The following is a 13,985-nucleotide window of genomic DNA, read 5'->3' as shown; positions in this document are numbered from 1 at the left end:
GCAATCAGACAATACCACACACATTTTAGATCTTCTCAGCTTCTGATCATCTTTACATATTCTCAGGAGATGAATTTTCATGCTCCTTTTTAGAATGGCACTACAAATTTAATAAAAGCTATACCTTAAAGATTTTCCAGCCTTGTTCCTAAAATAGTTTCTTACAACAATTTAACCAGACTTTCTGAATTCCTAAGGATTTCAAACCATAACCATTAGCTGYACCAATTCAACATGCACTTTTGGACTCATTGTTATAACTTTCAGGTAATTAAAGATTTAGTATCCATGCTGCCTCTGGTCCCTGATCCCTCTTCAAAACAAACTTTGTACTTTTGGACTCCTGAACAAAATTAACTTTCACTACCTTATTAACAGACGCTTGATCACAGTCAGCAGCCTAAACAGCCCACAGGTACTCCTACATCAGTGTGGTGTTATTAACAATYCCTAACATCCAGCACCCTTCCCCCTACACAGTCATGCTCCTGAACAGATGTTGCACAGAACACAACATGCAACTGCAGGTCACATCGACATATTCTGAAATTTAAACAAGAAGCCAAAACATCTCCTCTGCCCTGACAGGAAAATCCAGTAGCTTCTCCTTCAAAGATTTGACTTGCAACATCCACCAAAAATGAGAATCCATCAAAGACATTTGGCATGGAGACTTAATATCACTATAGGAAAATATATTACCACTTCTGAAAATCAATTGCCCCAAATAAGGCTTACAAGTATGATGGCTACAAATTACTCACTTTAAGACCACAGTTTAAAGATACACTTAATACTGTACATTCCCATAAACCTAGAAATGCTACCTCAGTGCCCTCACCTCTTATAGCAGGGTATAATCATGCACTGAAGAACGTACTGTTGATAGACAATTCAGGTCCAGCATGAGAAAAAAGTTCTTAATATTATAATGAAGTATAGAAATAATGAGCCAAATATCAGACCTTATTTGTTTCTTTCAAAGAAATTTGTCTCCCATTTTATTTAGATTTCAAAATTTCTGTAGCTTGTAGTATCTTGAAGATTAAATGAAATTATTCAAAGTCCACTGAAGCACCAGCAGACTGTCTTTATTGTTAAAAGGACAAAATTAGTCCCATATTAGCAAAAGGGGAAAGGTGGGGAAAACAGGACTGAGAGCAAGGGACCATCTCCCTTAGTGGGTTTTGGCTGCAAACATAGTTGGGCTAAGTATGGGCTTAAATTACAAGTAACAGCTGAGCCATTGACTACACCTCATTTATAGACAGTGTCACCAGATTAATTAGACATCTGAGAGTTTGATAAATATAACATGATACTGTTTCATCCTAAAGGAAGCCATTTAGGGTGACACTAATGAAAACAGCCTCAGAGTAAATCACTGCCATTCAGTTAAACAACACAAAAAAGAGACACAAGAATGTAGATCTTTTGAAGGAAAAAAAAAAAAAAAGCTGCTGTTTTTTAATGTTACTTTTAAAAGCAAAAATATGTGTTCTAGCTACTATAGCAGCAATCACTATTGCAATAATATCCTGCAATGGAGAGCAGCCAGCATGACTATCTAGGAATTTAATTTCTAATAGCTCATTAAGTGGTACTACAGATAAAAATAAACCAAGGAGAGCAGAGGGTGTCGTATATTTTAAATGTACAGAGAAGCTAAAGGAGACATAATCAAACTCATCCTCTGCAGACGCCTCTCATTTGTTATTATTGGCATACAAGGGAAGTACAGTTTAGACTTGCCCGCTCTCTTAATTTAGCAGAAAATTATGAGATTGCATAGTCATAAAAATGTATGAGCTTGGGTTTTAATCATCTGAAAATTGTCCCTAGTCACAGCTAATTGTTTTTCAGTTCTAGTGAATGCCAGCTTCACCCTTGCATTTCAGTGAGACACTGCACATAGCCCTGCACATTCAGGCTACAGTCTCTGCACTCTCACGTGAACTAACGTGCCTAAATCACAGGTACCTGTAATAGAACTAAAAAAAAATCAGAAAGTTAAGTTCAGAYTGCAATGAATACAGCAGGACTAGTGTATGGCCTACAGAAATCCATTCATCTGATAAGGGTGAATTAAACAGATTAAAATTATTCAACMATTTTTAATTTTTTTCTTTGTGTATAACAGATGAAATACCTGATTTTGTTCGTCTAGAAAAAGGCACTGTAGAAGAGAGTGCAGCTCTTCTGGTGATATACGTCTACATCCAATGACCATCACATTKTGCCATCATCTGCATGTTCCTTTCCACTAGGATTTTCACTTTGTCTAGACCCAAACTCCTCTAAAAGCCTCCTCATCAATAATTTATATCTCTAGCCTCATCAGTCCCAAAAGTTGGAGGGTTCAATTAAAAGATTTTGAAAACAGCACCCCATGGAGTCTGAGAACAAAYGTTTCAACATTTGAACTAGGGTTTATTTTTAAATAAGTGAAGATTATATGCTGTAAAGAAATCTACGCTCACTCTGTAAATTGCAATTCAAAAAAGGTAAATTCTATAACTGTACATAAACCCATCACAGAACTACCATTAACCTCCTAATCTTCTTCTATMTGTATGAAGATAGAAAAATATTCTCAGTACTACTTATGAACAAGACTGGGGATTGTAACTAAAGCATTTCTTCAAGAATTTCAAGATTAGTGCCTCCACAGCAAGAGTTAAACTAAGGTATTTGTTGTTGCTAATGCAGTATTGTAAGGAAGCTAATATCATTTAAAAAACCAAAACAAAAACAAACCCAAACCACAGAAAACCCAGTAATAATTCACTAGTATGGAATTAACAGCCAAGTTCTACAGAACACTACAGAAAGCTTGTAAAATGGTAGACTTTGAGAACAAGAGGTTGAGGTTCAAGCACTGGCTCAGCTTACAGATAACCACAGTCCATCAAATATCAGTGAGCCCTGTTTCACTGGAAACAGTGCTGTCAAAACCTGTTTCAAAGTCACCTGTGTACTTCAGAAGCCTCTAAAATTCCCCACATTGGGGTTTTTGACTTCTAGAAAACAGAAGCGAACTTGACACAAAACACTGAGCAACTTATCTCAACACTGACAGYGAGGCCTGGCTCCCTTGGGACCTTTCCTGATTTTCAGAATCCCTTTGCATTCGCACTGCTGGCTACGTGCACGTACATGTACCTATGGGTATGTGTATCTTTCCATAGCCAAGATGCTGTTGTTGCTATTTAAAATSCTCACCACAGTCTCAGATTGTCAAAGGAATAGCAACAGCTCAGCAACAATGAGTCAACAATCCCTAAAGGCCCTATTTCTGTTGAAATTCACATGTCCTGTCAAAGAAAGGAAATGTTGCAACAGACACATCACAGTCTTAAGGATGCAAAAAAAAAATTATTTTAACTTTTGCTGGACTACTTTAAGTGAGGATACTATATAAATCCCAATGCAGAAAAAAATTATGCAGAACACATGGTGCTGAACTCTAGCCCGGCACATCTGCCACCTCCCAAAACCTGGGTTATTTTCCCAAAGGCCGATCACCGCTGAACTTGACTGTCTATTTATCACAATTTTTTAGTTTATAAACACTATGAAATGGACTGAAACTGTCCATGTAAGCAAATGACAGACGTCTGTGAACAATTACACATCAGTTCATATTCAACCCACAAAATTATCTTTCCCCTACATCAAACATGTTTACCACAAGACTGATTTCTACAGATGTATGTGCTATTAAAAAACAATAGAAATAAAAGATTCACAAAGGCTCGCTGTTAACTTATTTATCCATTTCTAGTTTTACTTGCCATTTCCTAAGCTGCAGCAGCTGTCAGTGCCTTACAGGGTGGTCTCCTGTCCCGGGGAGCAAAGAAGGCAGTGACAATCAGGCTAAATTCCCCCATATCCTGTTTATGTGCAGCACCCRAGCCTTGGACGCAGATACTGAGGAACAGTAGTCCCATAATGACGTCTTTCAGGAGCTTCTGCCAAGACAGCCAGGCTCACACCTGACAAATGCTGGGCCAACATTTTCTCTGAGAAGCAGCAGCAAGGCAAAAGGCTTCATCATCCTTTTTTCATACCCCTCACATGTGGGTCTCCCTGAAAGCCCCACAGAAAAAAAAAAAACCCAAAAAAAAAAAACCCACTGCTAGCAGCGACACAAAATTACATCTGTCTGGAAAGAAGTTACAGAACAATTCCAAGATCGCCTTCAGATGATCTTTTGATTTTTCTGGGACCCAGACAGCACCACGTGGGATGCTCTGAGCAGCCAAGTCTCTGAAGACCCAACAGCTGTCTGAAGAGCAAATGCAGCAGCCAAAGGCTTCCCTACACACTTGCGTAAGGTCTGACTTCATGCGGCAGCTGAGTATGTGTGGGTTTGCTTCCAGCAGGAAAGATGACCAGGAGTCTGGAGCCAAAGGATATGTCAGGGAGGGCTATTGAAGGAGGATCCAGCCTCCAGTGCTGCCACCACCACTGTTATGACAGTGCCCTTGGATCCTGGCCAAGGRAAGACACTCCTTTCTACTGAGCTCACAGCAAGACACAAAACCCTGGTGAAAGAGACTATATTAAAAGCTAGCAAAGCATAAAGAAAAAGAAAATAAAGAAATGAAGGCTGTAAGAATACAAACCAATGATATACAGTTTGGAAAAAGCTGTTTCAACTATACAGTTTGGAAAAAGCAGTAACCATTTTTACTGAACTTKTTCATCTCTATTTGCCCATAGGTTCAGTGTTGGCAATGGCTTGCTTTTTCCACACTGGGCACTGCAAAGTGCTTATCTACAGTGCATTGATTCCCCTTTTCCTTATGTGGAGGGGGAGGCAGTGGAGAAGAGAAAGCGGAAAAAAAAATCCAAATAGCTATGTCAGCACGGGATACTTTGGGCGTATCTCCTGCAGCTGCAAGAAACCACCACCAAGTTAAGCACASTGCAAACCCAGAGCTCTGTGGTGCRAGAGCAGGTTCCYSAGTAAATYAAACAAGGTAAGGTRGAAACATCAGTTGTTACAGAGGATCTACATCTATAAATCACCTCTGCTTTTCCAAACAGCTTTTGGAAGAAAGGAAAAAACTATCCTTGCTGTGCAACTCACCAGCAGTATCCTACAGTCAACTGTGAAGGGGCAGCAAAGCTCCCGATCTTCAGTTCATGTGTTTGACTACTCAATTATAAATTTGGAGACCAAGAACAAGTGCAAGGAAAGACGTCCAATACCATGATGAGAACATCAACAGTAGACCCTGAGGATACTTTAGAACATCACTTGACTCCAAGTATGCTAGCAACACACACCCCCTCATTAGATATAAAAACTTCACACACACGCCTGTAAATTCTTGGGAGTACAGAGAAGCATCAGAAGAGCAGCACAGGCTTGMCACAAAGAAAAGGTGTGGCAGATCCAAAATGAGCCATCAGCTACCCWTGACTCCAGCATGATGCAGCCCAGCCTCCCTACCCCAGGGGTGAGGGGCTCTCCACGGCCCAGCCTCCCCAACCCTGGCTCTCAGGACAACAGTTGTGTTGGCACCTCAAGTTCTATCAATATTAGTTCTCACAGGGAATAATAAATAAAGCTAACAGGGTTTTTTTTAAAAAAAGTCTTCTATTTGATTCTCTCCTCTTTTGTGCATTAGTGGTACAGGTCAATTACATATATATGAAACTAACGTAAGACTTTTGCAGTCTAGCAAGCAGAAAAAAAGAGGCAATATTTAATTAAAAAATAGCAAAACACTGTCTTCACATAACCACAATAGAACTGATTATTTAACTACTTTATAATTTACAGAGCTCTCCAGCTTATACAATACATCTGCCTAGAAAAAATTGCAGTGACATTCAACTAAGCAGTTTGCCTCACACACAGGTGAACACCTCAAGTCAGCAAGAACTCCACTCACAGACAATTTATTTGTGGATTTGTGTCAGCGGAACAGAACTGAAGCTGCACCCAAGACTCAGTAGCCAACCCAGCAGATTTTCCTGCAATGATATCAGTGGAAAACAAACTGTAAATTTAGCCAACAACATTTTAGAGCTGGAACATACAAAAAGCAAGCATCCCAAAAGGTCTGAACTGTCCCCGTAATACCTCTGGAGAGGTTGCCTGCAGCTTTGCTACCATTTRTGCTACCAGTTTACATCAGCACACCGTAATGCACAGTTTCACACTGTTAACAAAACCCAAAACTCTCTCAAAGTTTRGCTTCAAAAAGCTCAACCAGTCAAGTTAAAGCTGCTCTGTCCAATGAACTGTACTGACATTAACATATACATGGCAAACAGTGCTGGATGAGCATCTCTGCAGTTTTGGACAATCTGCTATCTATGACACCTTGGAAAGCAGTGGATCCTGGTAAGCATTATCCACACAGACTGGTGGAGCAAACTTCGGCATTGTTTAGTTACTCTTTGGTACACTCCAATGTGATTCAGCTTACTACACAGTCCATCCCAAGGCATTCTGCTCGCCTTCAAGGTCTTATTCTATCAGAAATACACAGATATGCCCTTCCAGTTTTGAGATGTATTTGTGTTTATAAATTTTAAAAGATTATATTAACAATTACACATTGCCATTCTGGACTCCATGGCAATGGAGTGGAAGGTAAATCACTGATCAGCTACCTCGGATAAGCTTCTTTTTAATTACTCTTAAAACATTTTTTTGCAATATTTCAGGTYAAATACTGAGGGTAATAGTCATTARCAYCTTTCAAGTAATTATGAACACACTTAAWTTGAATATTKTCAATTAATATTATCTAAATATTCMTAAATACAAGCAAAAACCYRTGTGGACCACCAGACTCAAGAAGCAATGGCCAATAGTTTGAAGTCCAGCTGGCAAACARTTAAAAGTGGTGCAATTCAGCAGCCCTGAATGACATCTTCTAACTTTGAAGCTTTGTGCAGGAAGCTGGAKTAGAGATTCCCCAGAGGYCCCTTTCAACCCAAATTATTCTATTATTCTATAAATCTTGGACACAGAGTAATTAACCAAAAATATGTTCACATTAAAACTGAGGCATAATACACCAGGAAAATTTAAACTCTAAATAAGAAAGCACACACATTAACCACCTATGATTATGACAACATATAAAGAGAGCAGGACTACCTTCTTGTTCTGTGCTTTAAGGGCACAGTGATTCCCAGACATGGGAATTTTTCAGAAGTACTCTTTTTCATCGTGCAATGAGTAGTGAGGTATTATTCATTTGGCACTCAYGCACTAATAAGGAGTTCCCTTGTGGCTTTCTTGCACTTGCTATGGAYATTTATGAAGGAGTCATGTACTGAGGAGTAAAAGACAAAAACATTATCAGTCCATTTTGCATACAGGAACTGAGGCATGATGAAYTTTCAGCCTCTCTAATTTTGAAACAGATGCAGTCCAATTTTTATCTTATTTTATTCACATATTCAAATCATGTCTTCTGCTGATTTCAGCTGCAACTGTGACCCTGTAAAAGTTTTGCAAAATCAGAGCCAACTGTTCCAAAACCAGGCCTCCAAGAAAAAGAGGAACACAGTCAGTGATCACAAAGGAAAACCAGTTTGAATAAAATATGACTATTACCACAAAGAAAGTCAGAGCCAGAGTCAGAAAACAGCTCATTTTCACAGCACCCTGCAGCTCTGCCCAGCAGATCTTGTGCTTTCTGATACATGTCCATGCAACGAATGAAACCAACTTTCTCAGTGCAAACCAGGATCTTTGGGAAACTAATCTAACAATACCTAGACATTAAGCAAGATTTTAAAGATTTCCAGCCYCCTTGAAAGCCCTGGAACATATGCCTGGAAGCAAAAAGGAAAAAACGCTTATCCATAGCAAAAAGCTCCAAAGCAAGCTGTCAAATACAAGATCGGCAGTTTAAMACACACAGAGAAACAGCATTTCTCCTACCCAATTTCAGCTTGCCCTCCCCTCCCATTTCAGCATTAAACACACAGAACAGAAAATCTGAAAAGGTACAAGCTTTGAAAGCACCCTAAGAASAAAGTTGTCTGGCAGCATTGCCAGGAGGCAACAGTTCCCTACAAGAATTCATCAGCACGGGCAGGTGATCAGAGGGCACGTCAAGGCAAGGTCTGTACGTAAACAGAGGTCACTGCACTTGTGTCTTAATTTTCACAGTACGATGAATACAGCACAGGAACCTTCCCCAGATAACATAACAGCAGCAGCTGGTGCTTTCTGCTTCTGCATTAAGCAATGTGATTAGGTCAGGCACATGCAGTTTGTTTTTCATCTTCTCTCTGGGGGAAGAATGCGTGTGCCAGAGCAGGATGTTAATGTTGTACTACAGTTAATTAACTCTCTGCTACATAATTACATTAGAAAAGGTAAAGTTGAAAAATACTCTTTGCACTTAGTAAAGGAGAGACATTTGTAACAGCCATTAACTCCTGCAGAAATCTGTTCCATGGACAGCACAAATTATTTGATATTTAGACACAACACAAAAGTCGGTGCTTCTTCAGTTCAGCTTAATTTAAACTGCAAATATGAACACAAATACCCTGGATGCCGGAACCAACTCTCACATGTGACACCCCTGTCTGTCCAACAGGGTGAGGCTCTGAGAAGCAAGAGAGGGACAGTGCTCTTGAYAGTCACTCTGGGCTGCAGAAGGGAGCCCAGACCCTGTCACCTGGTTCAGGAATTGGTCTCATATTCCCTATTAGAACATCAGTTAACATGAAATTCCTGTTTAAATTACTCAAACCTGTTTCCCCAACTGTATCCACTTATTACCCCTCACACCGAGATTTACACTTCTCTTAAATTATGGTACAYCTGCTCCAACACCAATTTTCCACGTTTAAATACATGTGTGAACACGAAGGGCTCACCTGCCTTTTGAGAAGTGCCTGGGGCTTTAGCAACTGTAAAATCAATTTAATAAAATATGACCTTAATATTTAAATAGCACAGAATGCATCCTGAGATGGCTGTACCCAGCTGATCATTTTAAATACAAGCTTCTTGTCTATTCTATGCAAGTTATGTGAAATGCAGTATTTTTAAATTACTGTTAGGAGCATGGTATACTCTTTAAGCAAAGAGTCAAATGAGGATAAGAAATTCAGGCACCAGGTTTTTCAGCCAATTCCCTGCAGCATATCAAACAAATGTGACAGCGCTCCTAATCTGATTTTTAGTAATAAAAAGGAATACAAAAAATTGCAGAAATAAATTTTGAATTTCATAGCAAACATTTGAGAAAATCATCTTTTCAGCACTCCAAATCACACCTCAAAAAACCTGCAACAAGTCAGAAAGTGAGCAGCATTTGAGGGCTTTCAGAAGGTCACGCAGTGCTGAGGTAACTCCATGCAACACCAGAAGCAGAAGCAAAGAAAATCAGGACTCACTTTGACACGGGCACGGCATCAGAGCCACCAGCCAACCCAAAAGATGCCCGCAAAAACAGCACCTCCCTTGGGAGCTGGAACCTCAATGTGACAATGGCAGCAGGTTCTTATGACAGTGGGATACTGAGGAAGTGGAGTGGGCTGCAAGAGCAGGGAAAATAAAAACAGGAGCAGCCCTTGCCAGATCTCCCTCCTGGGATGTGACACCACAAAATTACAGCTTCTCTCTCCCTCTGCACCACAGTTATTGATTGCAGCACATACACACAAATTCCACCTAGGATCCCAAARAATTTTGTTTCAAGAAATGCAAAAAGAAAACCCAGAACAAGGGAGATGGGTAATAAAATGGAAGCACTAGGGGTACCAGCATTAGAGAGAACTGTCCTAGGATGACACTAACATTTACATGAAGGTTTGAGAGGTTTCTTTTACTTCTCAAGCAACAGGAAGTGTAGCTTAAATTCTGGTCTGCTTTCAGGAGCCAGTTGATAAGGTCAGCTCACACACCCTACTGCAGCCTAAGCAAGGATTTGATGCTCAGACAAGAACAGAGGGAGCAAGGAAGAGCTCTGCAAGTGTTATTGAACTCTGTGCTGCCACTACCTCTTGTACCTGTTTCTACCAAGCTAGTTCTGCTTTAAAGACCAAACAGATTAAATTTATCCTCCCAAGAGCAAACATTTCTTGGAATGGGACCAGAAACACAGAGAAACTAGGAACACTCAGTACATCTTCTTGCAACGAAGACTGACATCAGTGACACCCCCAACACAAAGGATCAGTATTGCATCAGTTTCAAGACATTTCCTTTGCTACCACTAATTAGATCATTTTTGCAAGATAGCACAAATAAAAATCAAACACTTCCACAGCCTAGCTCAGTTTCCCTGCTTTGCTTCTATGTGCTTGAAATGCAAAGCATTGCTAGTCACCCTCGAAGGCAGCTGGGATCAAACTTAGAAAAAAAGTATTGCCTTTAAAACACATTTCCTATTGGCTCATTTTATGAAAAAAAGTGCTCATGATCATCTCAAAATGCAGAATTTAAATATATTCATGTGTTCCAGTTCTGCTATATTGTCACATGCTGGCCTGCTCAAACACAGAAGATTGAATTAAGGACAGTAACTGTTTACTCCCTTTTTTTGGTACTTACGAAGACATCTGCAGAGTATCAACTGAAAAATCTCTAAAACCCACAAAAGGAGACTGGCAACCATTTTACTTACTTAAAATTTGTTATCCATTTGCATTCAATACCAAAAAACATTTAGTGTTACCCTTTGGCAAAACTCTCTCTCTGCTCTTCTTTTCAGCCTCTTACTCGAGCCCACAGCCACGTGGAGTAATTCCACAAGAGAATCTGTCTTAACTCAAAAAGCTAGTTAATGTCAAGCAGAAGACACCTAGCACAAGGAACCCTCTTACAGGCCATTGTCACACCTAGCAAGGAGAAAAAAAAAGGAAGAAAAAAACCTAGCAGTCTAGGAAGTTTATTCCTTAAAGCTACTTTCATCCAAATGGTTTTCTATACTAACTTATAATGGTGAGTAACCCTGCAGTACTCAGGTAAACTCTCAGGAACTGCTAGCTAAAGGTAACTCACTTCCTTAAACAGAAAGCAAAAGACACAATCTATAGCATTTTACACGTATACATGGTTAAATCCATAGTGAACAGATGCTGAAACCATTTGAGAAAAAAGGAACAAAGGCAGCTCTCTACAAAAATACAAGCAGAACTGAAAAAGCAAATAGGTTTTGAAATATAATTTGTRAGCTTCAAAATCAGTGATCATTTGGGAAATTCATGAACATTTTACATGTGTTTCTACCAGCAGGGGAAGAAGTGCTGAGAATYCTTTTAATAGCAGCTGAATTGATTTATGTATTTGAGAGCAGAACCACTAAGAAAAACATAAGAGGACAGCATATTAGCATGTCCCAAACTGGGAAAGACAATCTTGTTTCTCTAGTCAACCACAGGGCTTTGAACGTTTCATTTTGTAGATAAATAAGAACCTGTGATTGCAAGTCACTGCTCTCAAAATTATCTGAAAGCCCCATGAGCCAGGCTGAGAGGACTTGTTACACTTCTCTGGYACATATTCTGATCAGCTCTCCATTCAGCTCATAGACAGGGATGATGCTTTCTGGTTGTGAAATTTTTAAGTTATTTGAATGACTGCAAATCACATGTCACAGAAGTACCTGCCCAACCTGTCTCCTTTCTCTTACTGCTTTGAAACCACTGCTGTTCATTTAACTCAGAGCAAGGCAAAATCCAAATGAAGATAGTCACGAGTCAAGGCAGAATTGCTGAATGCGAGTAATTAGTTTCATGGGTAAGGCTGTACTTCCTTCCCACCTTGGTTACTGCTAAAAATAAAGTGTTATAACCACACATTGCTCACACTTTGTGCTATGAAAGTTAAAGACCAAACTTCCACCAAAAGTTCCATGAAAATCTGTTTCTAAAACCCATATGTCAGACACTGATTTATCATTGGGGTGTTTTTTCTTTTGTCAAATACATTTTAACATAGAAGTAATTCACAAGGTGAAAACTAAGCTACAGCATCTCATTCAGGAGGGCTTCCTAGGGAGACAGGGGAAAGTTGATATTTTGTGGGTAATTAGATCTAGAGACAAATGTAGGAGTGAAAAACTGATTCCCAACAGAGCACAGATTAATAAGCAAGGTATTTCAAGAGTCCACAATAACAGAATTAGTACATAAAATTTGTCCAAATTATCTATAATGAAAAAAAAATTTGCATCAAAGTATTAGAGCAAATGAAACAAGATACTGATAGCTAGAAGGAATAATACAGATAGTTCCCACTTAGAACAGTCAAGATAAAAAATGGCTAAAACTCAGTCAGTTCAATTTTTGTCATACAAGCCATAGAACTAAAAGAGGAAACAAAACAGTCGGATGGATAATTTTAAAAAGTGGAATTTCACTGCACAGCACCGCCCAATGACCACCATCCCAAACACAGTGTAGCTGAAGAGATATCCAGGCAAATCAGGCACCTCATCCCTTCCACCGCCTCCAGATCCACATAAAAATACAAAATATTTCCATTTTGATTGCATAAACTAACTCCTGCGTTTCACACGTGAAAATATGGACAGTAAGCATGCTTGGTTACAGTAACAGCGATTTTCACTAGAAAATTCAGTTCTATTTGAATCCAGAGTTCAAAAAAAAATTTTTGAAAGAGTTTAAAAAGCAACTGTGTGCAGTGGTTAAAACAACCAACTGATAAATCTGACAATTACCTTTCCCTACTTAACAGCTTGAAAYATTCACCCTGAAATCACCACTTCTCTTTCTGGCACTAGTCACCACAAAAGTAAATTACTCATGACCCAGATTCTCAGCGATGACCGAGCTGTTCGCTCCCTATTAAAAGCACCAGGGCGCTCGGTGCCCGCACATCCCGGGCCTGGGTGCCCGTGTCCCCGGGCCATCCATCCCCTGTCCCTCCATCCCTCTGTACACGCTCCGGCTCTGCGCTCTCCACACGCAGGGAACAGCGASCCAGTCCATCTGGGCTGGCAGATGACGGCTCTGGAGAGTCTCCATTTGAAGGAGAAGTGTGCAAACTTCACAGAACAGCAGCATTTAAGACAGCAACGTGGCAGAACTCCAGCCAAGGAGGAGAGACCCGGGAGCAGGGATTCGGGAATCTCTCAAGTGATGCTGTAGAGCCCGCTACCAGCGTGTGAGTGGGAATGTGTTCAAACASAGAGCACAGCAGAGGAAAAGCATATGGAAACCCTCAAAGTCTCCCGAGCACACAGGCAAACAATTCAAACTAATGCCGTGTGCTCAGCTTCTCCGGCTTTCTCTGCTCCCTTCTGCTGACTTGCTGAACCTGAGTAATCACCCCGATTTATGCTAAGCACAGCCGTTCTTAAAAAGAAGTTAGATAAGACTGAAACTCCGTGCACACTCAGTTTTCCTATCAGCAACTAACAAAAAGCATCAATAAAAAAATTAATGACAGCCATCAAGTTCTTAAAGAAGATCTAAAACTCAGCACAAAGTTTGGCTTTTTTTGGAAAGGCTGGAAAGCGGCGAAGCGCCTCCAACAACTTTAAACCGGTCTCCACGTTGTGCTAGGGGAAAAAGAGRATCTGAAAGGCAGGAGCAAAGACACATCATCCCACCCTCGGCAGCTTTGCGCTGATACAGGGGAAGGGGAGCCGCCCGCCCGCGGGCACCACAGGGATGGTGGGCACAGGGACAGAGGGAGCCGTGCCCCCCGTGCCGCAGCCCGGCCGTGCCGGGGGGGTTCCAGCGCTGCCGCAGCTCCCGCACCGGGGCAGCTCCGGGCCCACCGCCCCTCACCGCGCCTCACGCCCACCTGTACTGCCAGCCCTTGTTGCCGCCGCGGCCGCGGCCGCCGCCGCTCCTGCCGCCGCTCTGCCCCGCCGCCGCCGGCAGCGGCTCCGTCTTGCCCTCGCCCTCCGGCCCCTTCATGGCCGCCGCGGGGTCCGCGCCCTGCATGGCGCCGCGGCTCCCGCCCCTCAGCGGCGCCCCCGGCCCCGGCGCACGGAGCGAGCCCGCCCCATGCGGGC

The 13,985-nt window shown here is 41.2% G+C and overlaps 1 protein-coding gene across 1 annotated transcript in view; it reads right to left on the bottom strand.

Annotated features, from left to right (window-relative positions):
- Positions 1-13,934, bottom strand: part of OSBPL11 (oxysterol binding protein like 11) — a 38,185-nt gene extending 24,251 nt beyond the window's left edge. The window contains exon 1 of the mRNA XM_057376726.1: positions 13,772-13,934. Coding sequence (XP_057232709.1) covers positions 13,772-13,914 — 143 coding nt within the window. The 5' untranslated portion in view covers positions 13,915-13,934. The remainder of the gene's footprint in view (positions 1-13,771) is intronic.
- Between the last annotated feature and the right edge of the window lie 51 nt (positions 13,935-13,985).

The sequence above is a fragment of the Malurus melanocephalus genome, unplaced genomic scaffold, assembly GCF_030028575.1.
Source record: "Malurus melanocephalus ecotype Western Australia unplaced genomic scaffold, MMel_1.1 scaffold_289, whole genome shotgun sequence".
NCBI lineage: Eukaryota > Metazoa > Chordata > Aves > Passeriformes > Maluridae > Malurus > Malurus melanocephalus.
This window is presented reverse-complemented; position numbering and strand designations above follow the sequence as displayed.